Genomic DNA, 17,315 nt, shown 5'->3' with positions numbered 1-17,315 from the left:
GCTGACCAGTGCAGGGCATGGTTTTCCGTTTTGCACTGCACCTGGGAAAAGTCATTTCACAAAAGACCTGCCAGAACACCAGGGGTGTCCGGGGGTGTGGGGTGAAGAGGGCGGCCGCTCAGGAAATGCTTTCCCTCCCCTACCTCCCACAGCGAGAGAACACGGGTCGGCAGCTGCTAACACACTGTTGCCCATCTGGAAAAGAAACGAGTTTCTTCCCTCCTCCTAATGGCCTGGGAGACCACCATCAGGTTTCTTACCCGCAGGAAAGAAGGGAAGCCCTGTCCATAGTATCCAACAGCAAAGTACTCAGGCTGAGGCCTCATTGCCTTAATGATGTTCTCATAAAACGAGGCCCTTTTTTTCTGGAAAACAAAACAAAACATTCCAAGGGGAGGTTATAAGGACACCGTTAGGGGGAGAAAAAAGTCAGACCTTGTTTTGTTGTTTCCCATGTAATGCAGAGCAATGAAAGGTCTTTGAAAAACACCCTATTGGGCAGAAAAGGATTATCCTGTTCTCAGATCACAGGTTTTGGACCTGGGCTCCATGAATGGACACTGGAGGGCTGTGACTCCCTGAGGGTGTATGCAGAAGTGTGTGCATGTTTGCATTCTTCTGCGTAACGGGGCAGTGTGCAACTTTTTCAGCAGTTACTCAAAGTGGGCTCAGGACCTATAAAAGGTTAAAAAGTGCATTCTGAGATTCACAGAAGGTGGCTGCACTTAACCAGATACCCATGGGAGAAGATAAAGGACCTTCCAAGGCCAGGCGCAGAGGCTCATGCCTATAATCCTTGCACATTGGGAGGCGCAGGTGGAAGGATTGCCTGAGGCTAGGAGTTTGAGCCCAGCCTGGGCGAAGTAGTGAGACCCCATCTCTACAAAAAATTTAAAAATTAGCCAGCAGCTGAGGCAGGAAGATGTCTTGAGCCCAGGAGTTCAAGGCTGCAGTAAGCTATGACTGCACCATTGCACTCCAGCCTGGGTGACAGAGTGAGACCCTGTTGTGAAAAAATAATAAAAATAAAGAACATTTTTAAAAAGAAGGACCGTGCAGTTCATGCAGTGGTTTGGATGAAAGTGTCTGGTAAGTTATAAGTACCCAGAAGGTGGTGGTGATGCTCTGTTTTTCAGTATCTGCTACCACCTCTATCTTTAATTCTTCACAAGATGAGAGGCTTCTCAGCTTTGGCTCACAAGGTCAGCCTTAAAGTAAGCAAAATAGCCAGCCAGATGTGGGCAGCTGTGAACAATGACCTGAACCCCCTTCCCCCACAATAGTTAGCGTGCCATTTATCTAGGTGACAGTCTCATCAAAATACTATTTTCTTAGACCAGTAGGTAACATGTTACATTACTAATATTTCAGCTCAGTTCAGTTGATGAAATTATTATTATTACTATTTTTTGAGACAGGGTCTCACTCTGTTGCCCAGGCTGGAGTGCAGTAGCATGATTACAGCTCACTGCAGCCTTGACCTCCCAGGCTCAGGTGATCCTCTCACTTCAGCCTCCCAAAAGTAGCTGAGACTAGAGGAACGTGCCACCACACCCAGCTAATTTTTTGTATTTTTTTTTTTTTTTTTTTGAGACTGAGTCTCGCTCTGTCGCCCAGGCTGGAGTGCAGTGGCCGGATCTCAGCTCACTGCAAGCTCCGCCTCCCGGGTTCACGCCATTCTCCGGCCTCAGCCTCCCGAGTAGCTGGGACTACAGGCGCCCGCCAGCTCGCCCGGCTAGTTTTTTGTATTTCTTAATAGAGACGGGGTTTCACCGTGTTAGCCAGGATGGTCTCGATCTCCTGACCTCGTGATCCACCTGTCTCGGCCTCCCAAAGTGCTGGGATTAATTTTTTGTATTTTTTGTAGAGATGGTGTCTTACTATGTTGCTCAGACTGGTCTGGAAGTCCTGGGCTCAAACAATCCAACTACCTTGGCCTCCCAAAGTTCTGGGATTACAGGCATGAGCCACTGGGCCCAGTCCAGTTCATGAAATTAATACATGAGTTTTTTGCATGTGAAGCCAGGAGCTGGTATAGTACACCGGTAGACTTTTTACAAAGTGATCTTGACACCCAGCTCCTCAAATAATGATCATTTCATGACTATGGGTGACCTGATCTTTTCTAACTCCTCTACTAAAAATTATTAAATTTAATATTATGGTTGCCTAGCATTGGGAATTCAGAATGGTGGCCGCCTACCATGGAGCATTCAGAATGGTGGCTGCCTTCTATCGGGCATTCAGAAGACTGGCTGTCTACCACTGGGCATTTGGAATGGTGGCTGCCTACTGTTGGGGCATTCGGAATGGTGGCTGGCTCCATTGGGCATTCGGAATGGTGGCTGCCTCCCCTGGGCATTCGGAATGGTGGCTGCCTCCACTGGGCATTTGGAATGGTTGCTGCCTCCACTGGACATTCGGAATGGTGGCTGCCTCCACTGGGCATTAGGAATGGTTGCTGCCTAACACTGGGCATTTAGAATGGTGCTGCCTCCACTGGGCATTTGGAATGGTGGCTGCCTAACACTGGGCATTCATTTTTGTTTTGCTTTACTGATATCTGGGAATACGGAGGGTCAACATAAAGAAAAATGGCTTCAGGAAGAATGAGAGAGCTGCAGACAGAGATCTGGAGGGATGTGGAAGCCGAGTCACTATTATCTGAAACTCAATATTCCACCACACTGTCGAGGCAACCCCCACTCCACTTCCAGAGATGTCCTGAACCTTCTCTGAAGGATACTTTGTAGAAATATTGATGAGAACCTTTGGACTACATCTTTTTTCATTCTCATTTCAAGCAAAGTTGACTTTTCCATTGTAAAAAAACACCATTCATCCTGACTTTCAACTTACAGAAACATTTTCATGAGCACTAATTTTAGCATCCCTGTCAGAGGCCTAACATATTTTGACCCAGACTCACCAGGAGGTTGCCAAGGCCCTCGTAGTCAAATACTTTGCTTTCGTAAGTCTCGGCCAACTCTTTGCTCAGTTTGATGGCTTTCTCCCACATCTTCAGAAAAAGGAAAGTAGGGTTAAAAGTAGAGAACAAGGTAGTCATTGATCCAGGGGCAAAGGCCACTGGTGAGTCACTGGGAATGAGCAGGTGGTCCAGGGCATTGAGTCTCGGTAGGTATTCCTCACTCGCTTTATCCTTTGCATCAATGAAACCTTCATTTCCTGACATCATAGATAGTGTGTACTGGCAGCTTTGCCAGGGGCATCTACTGTTTGCAAGGACATTAAGAATAAGTACCATGTGTCCCCCAAAAAAGCAATAACGCGTTTAACAGGCAAAGCACCCACAGCACTTGAAAGTAGAGAGGAGGCAGTGCCAGCCTAGGTTTGGAGAGCATGCAAGTCTTGTTGAAAAGGGAAAGGAAGTTTCCATGGTACTTTGGTTCTGACATGTGTTTGTGTGTGTGTGTGTGTAGGGGTATGTGTGTGTTTGTATGTGTGTATGAGTGTGTGTACGGGAGTGTGTGGGTGTAGTTATGTTGTTTGTGGAGATGGAAAAAGGCTAACAGTACTGTTGTGTGGAATTTGGCAAACTGTGTTTCCATGCAGGGCACTGATTTCCCTACTTAGTGGATGAGTTTTAGGAAATGCCTCTGAGCATGTATAAAGATGTAAGTTACAGGCTAACGCATGCCCTCAGTGTCTGAGGCTAGCAGCCCAGATTGAGCCTTCTAATCCCTTTGGTATCTCATGAGCTGTCTCTTAGACGGATACTATTCAACTCGCAGCATCCGGTCATCTCCTGCTTCATTCCTGTTCACAAGGTGCTACGTTCCATCGTTTCTGGCTGCTGAAGGAATGTGTGCAGAGCCCACAAGCCATTGTGAAACACTTCAAAATTAAATCATTTAAAATCACTGTTTGCAAAATCTGTCCCCCTCTGAAATCTCACAATTCAAGCATGCACAAGGAAAGAATAAAGAGTAGCTGTGAGTTACTGTTGTATATTAAATCATGTACCTAGTCTTGGTCCTGAGTTCCAGCGAGGGAGCTCCTAAACCCTTAGAATTTCTCAAGTAATAAAAGTGTCTTTGTCGTTCTTGGTGTCCCCACCCCAGGATCACACCCAAATCTATGCTAATGAGGTGACTCAGGGCGGTCTCCTAGTCTCAGGATGGGGTCTACCATGCCAGAAGTACTAACCATGTGACTAGAAGGTGAGGACCGTGAGCCACCCGATATCAGCCTGACCTCCAGGCAAAAAAAGGAGGCTAAAGGTCAAGTTCATCATGTAGTTAATGATTCATTCAATCCTGCCTGTATAATGAAACCCCACAGCGGCTCACACCTGTAATCTCAGCACCTTGGAAGGCCAAGGCAGGAGGAACACTGGAGCCCAGGAGTTCTAGGTTCTAAACCAGGCTGGGCAACTGGTGAGACCCCATATCTACCAAAAAAAAAAAAAAAAAAAGAAACCCCAATAAAAACTCTGTACACCCATGGCTTGGGTGAGCTTCCCGATTGAGGAACACACTGATTTGCTGGGCAGGTGTCGCAAGTTCACAGGGGGAAGACACAGAAACCTCGTGCTTGGGACTCTCCCAGACTGTTCCCTATGGGTCCTCTCATTTGGCTGGCCTCAGTTTACATCCTTCCTGATGAAACTGGAATCGTTAAATACAGCACTTCACTGTGTTCTGTTGGTTGTTCTAACAGACTATGAAACCTGAGGGGACAGTGGAAGCCCCCCAGATGTAGAGCCAGTTGCCCAGAACTATGAATGGACTGGGGAACCCCAAACTTGCAGAAGGCATCTGAAGTGGGGGCAGTCTCGTTGGAGACGGTGCCCTGAACCTGGGTAGTCGGTGCTAACTCCAGGTGGTGAGCATCAGAATCGTACTGCGATACTGCGGTCATTTTCCTCTTTCCCCTGGTACAAAAACAATTCAATACTCACTTTGCCTTTGTCAAAATACGATATGATTTCTTGATACAGCTTCTCTTTAAGCTCTTGCTGGGTATAAACATAGTAACTGTCCCTCTGAAGTAGATGAGGCACACAGGGCTTGTCAGACCACTGAAAAGGAAGAAAAGCAACACACGGTTAATACAACAAATATTCAGCCCTCTAACATCAAGAAAATAGTGCATATATATTTGACTCATTGATTTTGCATTTTAGATTATGTATTAAACACAAAAGTTACATATACACACATGTACACATGCCAGCTCCAAAACAAGTATCATGCCAAACGGATGAGCACCCACAGCATTCCCCTAAAATGCCAGCGACAAAGCAAGGTCGCTAACCGACATGACTGTCACTGTACTGGGGCATCATTAACTCAGTCAGATAGAAGGAACAAATTAGGAGTCTAAAAATGAATAGGAAGAGGTAAAACTATCACAATTTCCAAACATTATGGCTGTATTCCTCACAAGGCAAGGCAGTTGACTAAGAAACTGCGACACGCAGTAAGAGAATTAAGTTACGCAGCAGGAAAACCAATTAATATACTTGGAATAAAACAGATTTCAGATACATGGAGACTAAATATACAGAAGATAATAGAAGAATGGAACCAAACAAAAATAAGTCCAAAAAGAACATTTCTAAGAGTGAACATTACAAGGAATATGCAAGACTTATATGCAGAAAACTTTCACACACCATTGAAGGGCACAAACACAGACTCGAACAAATGGAAAGTCATACCATGCTTTTGGATAAGAAAATTCTATTTCATTAACATGTAAATTCTCACTAAATTAATTTTTAAATTTCATCTTTCCAAAGTCCATATGGAAAAATAAACAAAAAGGAATAGGTAGGAAAACTCTGAAAAAGAAGAGCAATCAAGAGTAACTACCAGGTCATAAAACATACTATCAAGAATTAATAATTAATACAGTATGGTACTGGTACATGAACAGACAGAGACCCACGTAAAAGCATATACAATCTAGAAAGAGATTCCCTGCCCCCAAAATAGGAATTTAGTAATAAAGATGGGATCTTATATCAATAAGCAAAATGTGAACTATACTTAACAGCATCTCTATTGAATAGCAATCTGGGGGGAAAAAAGCTGCATTCATACCTCATACCTTATACCAGGATAGGAGAGTTTAACTTACTGAGTTGCTCAAATGAAGAGACCTACAGTTACAGACACTCAGGATTTCTTTGTGATCATCCAATGGCAAAATCTACAGTCAACAAGCCTCACTTTCTCAGCTATATACAGGAAGTTTTTTTTTTTTTGGAGGCAGAGTCTTGCTCTATCACCCAGGCTGGAATACAGTGGTGCCATCTCAGCATACTGGAAACCTCCGCCTTGCAGTTCAAGCAATTCTCCTGCCTCAGCCTCCTAAGTAGCTGGGACTACAGGCATGCACCACTACACCCTGCTAAGTTTTTGTATTTTTAGTAGAGATGGGTTTCACCATGTTAGCCAGGCTGGTCTCGAACTCCTGACATCAAGTGATCTGCTGCCCTCAGCTTCCCAAAGACCTGGGATTACAGGCGTGAGCCACCACACCTGGCCCATTATACAATAAGCTTTTTAATGCCCTAAACTTAAATATGAATTGTGAATTTCCTTTGGGAAGTGATGAAGCATAGGAATCCTGTTTTTAATTCATATCTTGGGACAATGCACTTATATTACTTTAGTATAAAATTAAAAGAATATTAATAACTGGGAACAAGACTGGAGACAGAGACACCCAACAAGAGGCTGCTGTAGTGCTCAAGGTGTGACATGCTGATGGGATGGACCAAGGTGCTGGCCAGGGATATAAAATGAAAAGTGGATTGGCCAGCATGGTGGCTCACGCTTGTAATCCTAGTACTCTGGGAGGCTGAAGTGGGAGGATTGCTTGAGCCCAGGAGTTCAAGACCAGACTGGGAAACATAGTAAGATCTCATCTCTTAAAAAAAAAAAAGAGGCCGGGCGCGGTGGCTCAAGCCTGTAATCCCAGCACTTTGGGAGGCCGAGACGGGTGGATCACGAGGTCAGAAGATCGAGACCATCCTGGCGAACACGGTGAAACCCCGTCTCTACTAAAAAATACAAAAAACTAGCCGGGCGAGATGGCGGGCGCCTGTAGTCCCAGTTACTTGGGAGGCTGAGGCAGGAGAATGGCGTAAACCCGGGAGGCGGAGCTTGCAGTGAGCTGAGATCCGGCCACTGCACTCCAGCCCGGGCGACAGAGCCAGACTCCGTCTCAAAAAAAAAAAAAAAAAAAGAAAGAAAGAAAAAAGAAAAAAAAGAAAAAGAAAAGTGGATAGGTTAGGGGCATTTTCTGAACAGAGGGGCCACATCTCTTGCTTGTGGAGAATGTGGGAGGTGGTGAGTAAAAGAGAGAAATCGAAGATGACTATGAGGTTGCCTGAGTAACTAAATGGATGGGAATGCTATTAGTAACATGGTAATAAAATGAGGTAGGATGGGTTGGGGAGGAGCAAAGAGTGAGAAATAAAGCTTCCTGTTACTGCCTTGTTCAGTTTGAGCTGCGTATTAGCCAATCAAAGTTTGTATGTAAATCCAAAGTTAGAGGAGCTGCTCAGGGCCAGAAATAATTACTTGGGACTCATAGCATATAGATGTATTTATATCTAAGCCACAACATACATTTATTTAGGGAGAGAATAAAAATAGCAGAGTACTTCTATGGTACTATATTCACTTATAACTCATCTTTCTGTGGTTTTCTGCAGTTTTACAAATTTTTTTTATGTATTCATCAATGTGTGTTTTATTGCTTTAATTAGAGTGTCAATTACCAAAGGTTCGTAAGTCATGCTCTGCTTTCTAAAGACTTTTAAATAAAAGATAACTGACATTTTCCCATACTTGATGTACAAATTAGTTGTGCCTATTTAGAAAGAATTTTTAAAAACTTATATAAAAGGATATCCCTGGAATAAGGTTCTTTCCCATCAAAATCATAAAATGTATAGAATTTAGTCTGAAAGGACAGTATACTCCACCCTGTTGAAACAAGCTCTCTGAGCCATTCACCTGCAGAAGCTCAGCGTGCAAGAGAAGGGTGTAGGCAGCTTCTGTGTAGTTCTCACAGTCTCGGTGCAAATCTCGAAGCTTGTACAGATATCTGGCAAGAAAGGGAGAAAGGAAGCATCTTGTCACTCGAGAGTTTTGTAGGTTTTTAAAGTTTTGTTTTGAGACAGGGTCTTGCTGTGTTGGCCAGGCTGGAGTGTGCAGTGGTCCGATCATGGCTCACTGCAGCCTTGAGCTCCAGGGCTCAAGTGATCCACCCACCTCAGCCTCCTGAGTAGCTGGCATGTGCCACCAGGCCCGGCTAATTTTCGTTGTGTTTTGTAGAGACAGGGTTTTTCTATGCCGCCCAGGCTCGAGTTGATCTAGTGTTCAACTCATTCCACAACCAGACCCCAGCCTGCTTCCCTGCCTGACTCCCCCTTCCCCACTACTGTACAGAAGCAATTCCTTCCTCTTGAGCCAAGGAGTCGGTTCCTCCTCATTTCTTTAATACACTGCGCACCTCCTGCCTCCGTGTTTCTCCGACTCCATCTAGACTAGTTTCTCTTCTGTCTTTAAGGCAGTGCTGTTTAATGCTTTTAAATTTTAGGTCTTGGACCCCTCTGGGAAGCTAATGAAAGCTATAGAGGCCGGGCGCGGTGGCTCAAGCCTGTAATCCCAGCACTTTGGGAGGCCGAGACGGGCGGATCACGAGGTCAGGAGATCGAGACCATCCTGGCTAACACGGTGAAACCCCGTCTCTATTAAGAAATACAAAAAACTAGCCGGGCGAGGTGGCGGGCGCCTGTAGTCCCAGCTACTCGGGAGGCTGAGGCCGGAGAATGGCGTGAACCCGGGAGGCGGAGCTTGCAGTGAGCTGAGATCCGGCCACTGCAGTCCAGCCTGGGTGACAGAGCGAGACTCCGTCTCAAAAAAAAAAAAAAAAAAAGAAAGCTATAGAATCTCTACCCAAGAACATGCATATTGGTTATGTACAAGTTTGTTTCATGTTCAGAGATTCGCTAAGACTCTTGCATGGGTTTTCCTGCCTCTCCCTGTACAGCCTCTCCTGCCCACCCAGGCCAGAAGTTGTCTATCCCTCCCCTGATCCCTGACATGACCTCAGGTAGGCACTCCTTCCTGTCATACTTATTCATGTATCCGTCTAAAGAGTTTGTCAGTTCAGGGTGAATGGAGCATATCATGTACTTTTAGGGGTCTCTCAAAGCAGCAAACACGGTGTTGGGCATCGTATTTGTTTACTGAAGAAATCAATCACAAAGCCATGAAATAAATAGCAGAAGCAAGAAATTTCCTTCAGCTTACCTTATGTATATGTCTTCTCTCTTCTTTTCTTTATAAAAGTTCTGCCAGGAAAAAAAAAAAAAAAAAAAAAAAGGATCACAGAATCCCAATATAAATCAAGAGCTATTGACAAGCTCACCACAAAAATAGCCAAACCACTGTTGTTGCTTTTCAACAGTTTCACTTTCCCAAAGAGTTCACTGTTTCCCTTTAACAAATATCCCCATAAGAAAAGGCGATATTTATCCTCAGGACGCAAAGGCACCAGAATGATATAAAGGACTTTGGGAACTCAGCGGGGAAGGTTACAGGTGGGTGAGGGATAAAAGACTACATTTTGGGTACAGTGCTCAGGTGACAGGTGCTCTAAAATCTCAGAAATCACCACTAAAGAACTTCTCTGGCCAGGCACGGTGGCTCATGCCTGTAATCCTGACACTTTGGGAGGCTGAGGCGGGTGGATCACGAGGTCTGGAGATTGAGACCATCCCGGCCAACATGGTGAAAGTCCGTCTCTACTAAAAATGCAAAAATTAGCTGGGCATGCTGGCACGTGCCTGTAATTCCAGCCTGTAATTCCTGACTCGGGTGGCTGAGTCAGGAGAATTGCTTGAACCCGGGAGGCGGAGGTTGCCAGTGAGCCGAGATCCTACCACTGCACTCCAGCCTGGCAACAGAGCGAGACTCCGTCTCAAAAAACAAACAAACAAACAAACAGAAACTTATCCATGTAACCAGAAACCCCCTGTACCCCCAAAACCTACTGAAATACAAATTAAAACAATCAAAAGCACACCAAATTTATCCTCAGGGTCTGTTGCTGCTGGTACCTGGGAGCTGAGCCAGCCATTCCAATTAGACTCAGGAAGACACCAGCTCCACAAAGGTGCCCAGAGTGCCTCTGTGTTTGTGGGATCCACCTAGAGCTAAGCTGTAGGGTGCAGGGGCAGCCTGGCAGTCCCCTCCCATCACCCCAGGGGCATGTCACATACCAGCACATTCACAGTGCAGCTCATACGGTTCTCCTTGCTCTCATCGTGCATGATGATGGTTCTGTAGTCCAGCAGGTTCTCTAAGAGGCTGCTGACCAGGAGGGCAAAGACCTCCCCAGAGCTGGAGAGGTATTTGTGTTTCCGGCAATGTTCTAGGAGCCTGGAGGGGCGGAGGGAGAGACAAAAGCCCAGGTTCCATGCTGTCATTCCAGCAGCACTGACCGGCACTGACCAGGGTCTCAGCAGTGGTTGGGGTAGGATTTGACGACACAGAATGTCAGTGTTAGATATTAAGTGACAGAGTTAAGCCGACACACACACCTCATGCAACACCTTCCTATCCTGTGACCTTCATTTATGCTGCGCTTCTCTGTGGACTCGAGTTCCAGTTTTCTTTAGGACTCAGCTCAAGTCCTACCATCACTTAGAATCCCAGCCCGCAATGTCCTTCTTTCAATGTCTGTTTTTGTTTGTGTTTTATTCAGTCAACAAACCCTTGCTCAAAAGGTTTGTGCTGTGTGAGGACTGTAATCTAGTTGCATGAGACCATTTTTCCTACGTCTCTATTCTCCCTAACGCCTGGCACTCAGGGTATCCTCTGAACATTCTGGAATGCCTCGTATGGATGCCCAGCCTAGAGGAACCTGGAAACCTAGTACACCTCCTGCAATGCGGCTCTTTAGATAAAAGTGCTAGCTTCAGATAAAAATGCAGAGTTGTAAAGAAGCAAACTGAGGCTAAACTTTCAGTCTAAATCCTGTCCCTTTGGACACACATAGAGCCAAGTTCTGGGGCTCATTAGATTAGATAATTAAAAGAAAATCTGGGAAAAGAGGCAGAGGGAAAAAGAAAGAAATGGGTCCAAAACACTAGTCCAGATTTAGGGTTATTCTTGGGCACTGGAGACCTAGGTATCCATATTTTTTTCTGAGTTAGTGAACTAGGAAGAATGAAGAAAACAAAGTAAGATCCTTATGTAAAAAAAATCAGCTGTAGGATTAAAAAAAAGTAGCATGTCATGTGTAAATATTTTGTGTATATGTGCATAACTTAATTCCACAAAAGATCAGAATTGCAAAAGATATAAACTGGGAGGTTTGAAGTTCAAATGGACAGACTTAATGGAAACAGGATAAAAACACCAACAAAAGGTCCTATCGCCATTAAAAACAAAGTAAGAAAGGCTTCTAGTCCTTTAAAATACAGACTATTCATCAACTCAATTCCATTTCTGAGTATTCAGAGTGCTAGTTCCTTAGGGAATCTTCAAAAAAGAAAACAGTTGGGAGCACTGTCCTCAAACACAGACTCTCATCGACAAAACTCCCACAAAACAGGTGAACAACAAAGTGACCCAGGCAAGCACTCAGTTGGAGACGCAGTTGGTCAATACTAGAAAAGTTCAGGGAACATGAGAAAGCAATGGTCTAGAATAGTTACAACGTGAATGAAGGGCAGCCCTGTAAATAATAATAATAATAATAATAATAGGCCAGACGTGGTGACTCACGCCTGTAATCCCAGCCCATTAGGAAGCCAAGGCTGGAGGAATGCTTGAGGCCAAGAGTTCTAGACCAGCCTGGGCAACAAAGCAAGACCCATCTCTACAAAAATAAAAATGAAAGCCAGCTGGGCATGGTGGTGCAAGCCTACAGTCCTAGCTACTAGGGAGGCTGAAGTGGGAGGATCACTTAAAGCAAAATTTTCAGACCAGCCTTGGCAACACGGCAAGACCCCATTTCTACACAAATAAAAATAAGAAACAGCTGGGCATGGTGACATATGCCTGTAGTCCTAGTACTTCGGAGTCTGAAGTGGGAGGACTGCTTGAGCCCAGGAGTTCCAGGCTTTAGTGAGCTATCATTGTACCACTGTACTCCAGCCTGGGCAACAGAGAGAGACCCTATCTCTTAAAAACAAACACACACCAAAAACAAATTGTAATAACAACCACCACAAACACTAGAGCAGCCAATATTTATTAGGCTTGAACTCTGCAACAGATGCTATGTTAGCATATCATCTCCTGTAATCCTCATAATGATATCAAAAAATAGATGCTATTCTTGGAGAGGGAAAAAAAATGAGGTGTTGGATAAGCAGAATTGCTGGACTAAAGCCAAACTCTTAATATGTGGTGAAAACAGGGTTTGACGCTCAATCTCTCACTGAGGCCAACACCTACGTGTTTTTTAAATAATCACTTTTCCATTCTCCATTACTCCACATGTGCCAAGGAGGATGATGAGGGCAAGAGGGTTATAGGTGAGTGTGGCGGTGGAGGAAGAAGGGACAGTGGTGATAATGGGAGCCCAGACAGAGGTACAGATGTGTTGAATGGGGTGGATGACAGGACAGGAAAAAGACCAACCTGGCTGGAGATAGAACTGCTTTGGTTTTATGTCCTTTATGGGGCATAAGGTATTTTTTACATACACAGCAGACCTTGAAATATTTTTTCCTTTAAATTGTTGCTTTGCAGTTATAATTAGAAGTGCTAACACTTTTGTTGAAGTTCAAAAATTCAAACACTGGGCAAAATGCCACCGCTCTGTGCACCTCCTCCTTGCCTCCATCTGCTGTGTTCTCTAGGGCCAGGCTGGCCAGGAAAATACCGGCATTTGACTCCCACCAGATAAACAATGTCAGCTGTGGACGGTATATACCCCATAACCATACTGAAGACCACAGTGGGGGTGGCCCTGGTGACTCTGAGACTACTCAACTGCTCTATCGGTGCAACAGGACCCCTGTTTTTCTCTATTACTAAATGACACCACTGACTTAAGGTTCTGCTCCTGAAATACTCACAGTTTTTCCAGAAGAACCTTGTATTGTTCGTCTCCTCTGCCCCCTTCTACCTCCTGGTCCAGCTTTGTGATCAGCTCGTTCTCAAACTGAAAGTAGACGTAGAATTTCACAGGAAAATGTTGCCTCCTTAGAAGAAGACATGGCCAACCTTTCTAGACTTGGCCAACCCATTCATTGAGTTGTGAACTGTTTTCAGCACAGACAGGGAGGAGCACAGAGGGTCACTCATAAACTGTGCACCAAGGCCCTACTAAAATGTTCTAACACAGTCTCATGTCACTTTGTCCTTTGCATTACATTTGATTAAAAAAATATTATCCCAAACATTGCTTTCTGTTACAACTATGCATATAAAAATAGAATAATAATTTTCATTTTTCTATTTTACTTTAGTTTCATGTCCAAGTCTCCGCAGTGAGACTGCTTTTGCAGAGGATCATAGCTGCAAAATCATCCTTTCCATATTAATACACTTTGTAGATAAGAAAACAGAGGCATAGAGAAGACACATCAGGAAAATGATGTTCTCAAAGCTATAGAGTAATGGATTAGAACTTAATCCATTACATTGCTTTCAGCTGTACTATAATAGATAGGTTTTAAAATTCAATTCGCTACATTATTCTCTGGGCTATACTCAAACAGCCAGAATTAAAATGCATGAAGTTAACTTTCTTTAATTATCTACAGACAGGGTGTTGCCTTAGGAAAGACATGTAGCAAAAATATCTCTTCCAGACTCTGGGTTGCAATGTCTGACTCTATCTCTAATTGTCTTACAAAATGAAATGTAACGTTAACTTTCAGATCAACGTGGACTTGCATTATTTAGGTTACTGCTTCTCTACATAGAAAGAAATGACTTATGAGTTGACTATATGTCCATTTACTGATACTACACGGTCTACCACTTCTTACCATATGGAAATTGCCATTTCCACTGAAATTGAACTCACACTGCATCATATCAAAGAAAATGGGGATTGTGGCTTTCCGGAGCTCTACTTCGGGGGTCAGAGTGACCTCCAGAATGGGACCCACCATGGATGGGATGAATTTGATTTTATGGGGACCTGAAATGAAAGTGAATGAAGATATTAAAAAAGTATTTCACTGAAAGTAAAGTGTTACAATCTTCCTCCACAAGGCCCATAAGAAAAGAAAAGGTTTATGTGGGTAAATCAACTCAATTCAGAAGTGAGTGACTCAATATTATATTCTGATAACATGTGGATGCCAGAGTAAAAGACAGTTCATTGTCAATGAAACCCACAAATCAACTTTCACTTCCAGACACACAGACAAATACATCTCAGGGTTATCTGGATTAAAATAAAAAAAGAATTCATCATGGGATGCTTGTCACTCAGAAGTTGTGATCAGGCCTGTTCAAGGCTAGACACTCACCCAGGTTATACCACATGTCCCGGATTCTAAAGCCGATTTCCTTTCTCATGTCCCCATATCTAGGAAGAAGATCATAAACCAGAAGGAGGATTTGCAGTGGAAATGAATTGCATAAACACAATAAGAAGGAAAGTAAAAACAGTCTGTGCCCCTCTAGGTCACTCTTAAGGCCCAGCCTTAAGAGATGAGTTTCACACCTAAAAGAGCCACCAAAAGGAATGAGGCACACAGAGGCCAGGGGACCTTGACAGCATGAAAAGCCAAATGGAAACACTGAAAAATAACTAAGATGAGATTAACAAACTCACTTCAGGGAGAATAATGAGGCACAGACAAAGCCAAACAAAACACAGCAAACACTGATGAAAAGGAAGGTGAATGAAGTATGATTATACAGTACTGTGACTGATGTCTAACAGGCAGACTAAATACTTATATACTTTATAGACTGATATTTGGGTAATATACATCCATTCCAGTATTCACATTGGAAGGCTCTACACCATGTACTCTCACTGGGAGTGATATTGCCCACAAAGGGATAAAAATTGGTCCTTGGGAGCAAAAAATACTTTGCTGTTTTTCTATATACATAGGCAGTTTTTGAGGGAGGAACCAGAAGTAGAAGGACACTAAATAGTTTTCCTAGATATCACAGATATCCCAACAAGGGGAACAGAACTAAAATTTTGAAGTCTTCAAATAATACATTCCTCAAGTTATTTTTTAACAACACGGTCTTTGGATTTCTAGTCTCTCAATGAAATGCAATGCTTCCCTAAATCTCTTATCACTTCTGCACATAATTCCATTTTGAATTCCAGGCCAGGAATCTGGAGGGCATTTTAATGCAATGTTTGAGTCCTGGCTTTCTCTGCTGAAACGGCAGGGAAGGAGTGTGCTTTGTGAAGCACTATGAGTGACTCTTCATAGTGGTTCATGGTACTCATAGTACTTCACAAAGTACTATGCCTGCAATTTGGGGAAGCTGCCAGCAGAGGCGCAGCTGTTCTTGGGGATGGGCATGCTGACAGCCAAAGTCCATCTCTAGGTACAGATTTGATAAAAAGCATAGGATGACTGATGGGAAGATGGTTGGGCCTTAAGAAAAGAGTGCTGAACCTGGGGGAATGTGAGGCCTATTAAGTAATTAGTTGAAGACCTACCTCACTAACAACATGGGCAGCCAATAAATAGTAATTTCTGTGATATCTAAAATACTGCTCTCAATATAAACAAACGGAAGAAGCCCCTTGCCGATCTTAACTTTAAAAGGACACTTACTTTTTAACAATTTTGTTGCGCTTGGCTTGTGAGAAGGTTTCAAGCTGAAGGAACTCATGGGTGAGAAATGCTACTGCCAAATGGAAGTAATTGTTCCAGAGCTGTTCAAAATTAATTGTGTGGGTAAAAGGAAATGAAAAATAACATTAATAAGGGTCATAATAAAACAATGTCACATGGTAAAGTCATTAATCAGGGATTAATGAAAGAACAAAATACACTCTACAAGATTTCTTTTTCTTGGGTGTTGATTATTCAATTCTAAGTTTTGAGACTTAATGTTAAGCTTTTTAAAAAAATTTAAACTATTATATTTTTCTTTACTCCTGGGATAAAGGAAAGCTGCTGCCAAGAAGTACATCTATTTATAGTACGTAGTTTGGCACTATGTTTCAAAAGCCCTACAAGTTTGCAAAACTTTTGAACTAGTAAACACTTTTAGGACTTTATCCTGATGAAATAACCACGCCTTTTTTTTTTTTTTTCCAGCTGGAGTGCAGTGTGCAATCTCAGCTCACTGCAACCTCCACCTCCCAAGTTCAAGTGTTCTGCCTCAGCCTCCCGAGTATCTGGGATTACAGGTGTGCACCACCATGCCTGGCTAATTTTTGTATGGTTAGTAGAGATGAGGTTTTGCCATGTTGGCCAGACTGGTCTTGAACTCCTGACCTCAGGTGATCTGCCCGCCTTGGCCTCCCAAAGTGCTGGGACTATAGGCATGAGCCACTGTGCCTGACCAACCATGAATATTTTTAAAAATTTAAAGCAAGGAAGTCCATCACAGTGTTATTTAATATAATAGAAAATGGAAACAATCTAAATGTTCATAAGAAGAATTTGGTTAAATATATCATGGACCAGGCATAGAAAAGATGGTATTCAGTCATTAAAAATAAGAAAATATTCAACATTATTGAAAAAATCATAGATCATTGAAAAAGGAAAATAGATTAACAGGGTACCAAAGAATGGCACAGCTTAATTCCATTTTGGCAAATATACATATACATACATACAATATATATTCATCTATATGCATATGCATCTCTGTGTGTGTATGTGTGTATACTTTCCTCTACTTACGAGTTTCAACTTTTAAAGTTCTGAGGCAGGAAAACGGGGCCTGGAGGCAGGGCACTGAAGGCCAATTCACACTGATTTCCTAGAACTGAATCAAAAGGAAAACTCCACCTCTCCACACCCAAGTAACAAAAGGATCAGAGGCTACCCCTTTGCACTGTGTGGCAGAAGAAAAATTCAAAGTACCTCTGATTGGTCCCCTCCTGCAACTGGTGGGAGGGTCAAACTGGTCACAGGCTACTCCTTCATTTGCATAGGGTGTAACCAAGTAACCAATGGGAAACTTCTAGAGGGTATTTAAACGCCAGAAAATTCTGTAACCAGTGCTCTTGAGCCGCTTGCTTGAGCCCGCTCCCACTCTGTGGAGTGTACTTTCATTTCAATAAATCTGGCTTTTATTGCTTCATTCTTTCATTGCTTTGTTTGTGCATTTTGTTCAAAACACCAAGAACCTGGACAATTTGTA

At 43.3% G+C, this 17,315-nt stretch overlaps 1 protein-coding gene across 1 annotated transcript in view; it reads right to left on the bottom strand.

Moving 5' to 3' along the window:
* DOCK5 (dedicator of cytokinesis 5) overlaps window positions 1-17,315 on the bottom strand; it is a 233,633-nt gene that overhangs the window by 30,549 nt on the left and 185,769 nt on the right. Inside the window, exons 31-40 of the mRNA XM_025394592.1 lie at window positions 15,770-15,870; window positions 14,486-14,544; window positions 13,997-14,151; window positions 13,079-13,164; window positions 10,268-10,427; window positions 9,297-9,337; window positions 7,995-8,085; window positions 4,922-5,041; window positions 2,930-3,019; window positions 261-365 (exon numbers count right to left, since the gene is read on the bottom strand). Of these exons, the coding sequence (XP_025250377.1) occupies window positions 261-365; window positions 2,930-3,019; window positions 4,922-5,041; window positions 7,995-8,085; window positions 9,297-9,337; window positions 10,268-10,427; window positions 13,079-13,164; window positions 13,997-14,151; window positions 14,486-14,544; window positions 15,770-15,870 (1,008 nt within the window). The remainder of the gene's footprint in view (window positions 1-260; window positions 366-2,929; window positions 3,020-4,921; window positions 5,042-7,994; window positions 8,086-9,296; window positions 9,338-10,267; window positions 10,428-13,078; window positions 13,165-13,996; window positions 14,152-14,485; window positions 14,545-15,769; window positions 15,871-17,315) is intronic.

This window comes from Theropithecus gelada, chromosome 8 (genome assembly GCF_003255815.1).
Source record: "Theropithecus gelada isolate Dixy chromosome 8, Tgel_1.0, whole genome shotgun sequence".
NCBI lineage: Eukaryota > Metazoa > Chordata > Mammalia > Primates > Cercopithecidae > Theropithecus > Theropithecus gelada.
The sequence above is the reverse complement of the archived record's forward strand: the minus strand, read 5'-3'. Positions and strand labels throughout refer to the sequence as shown.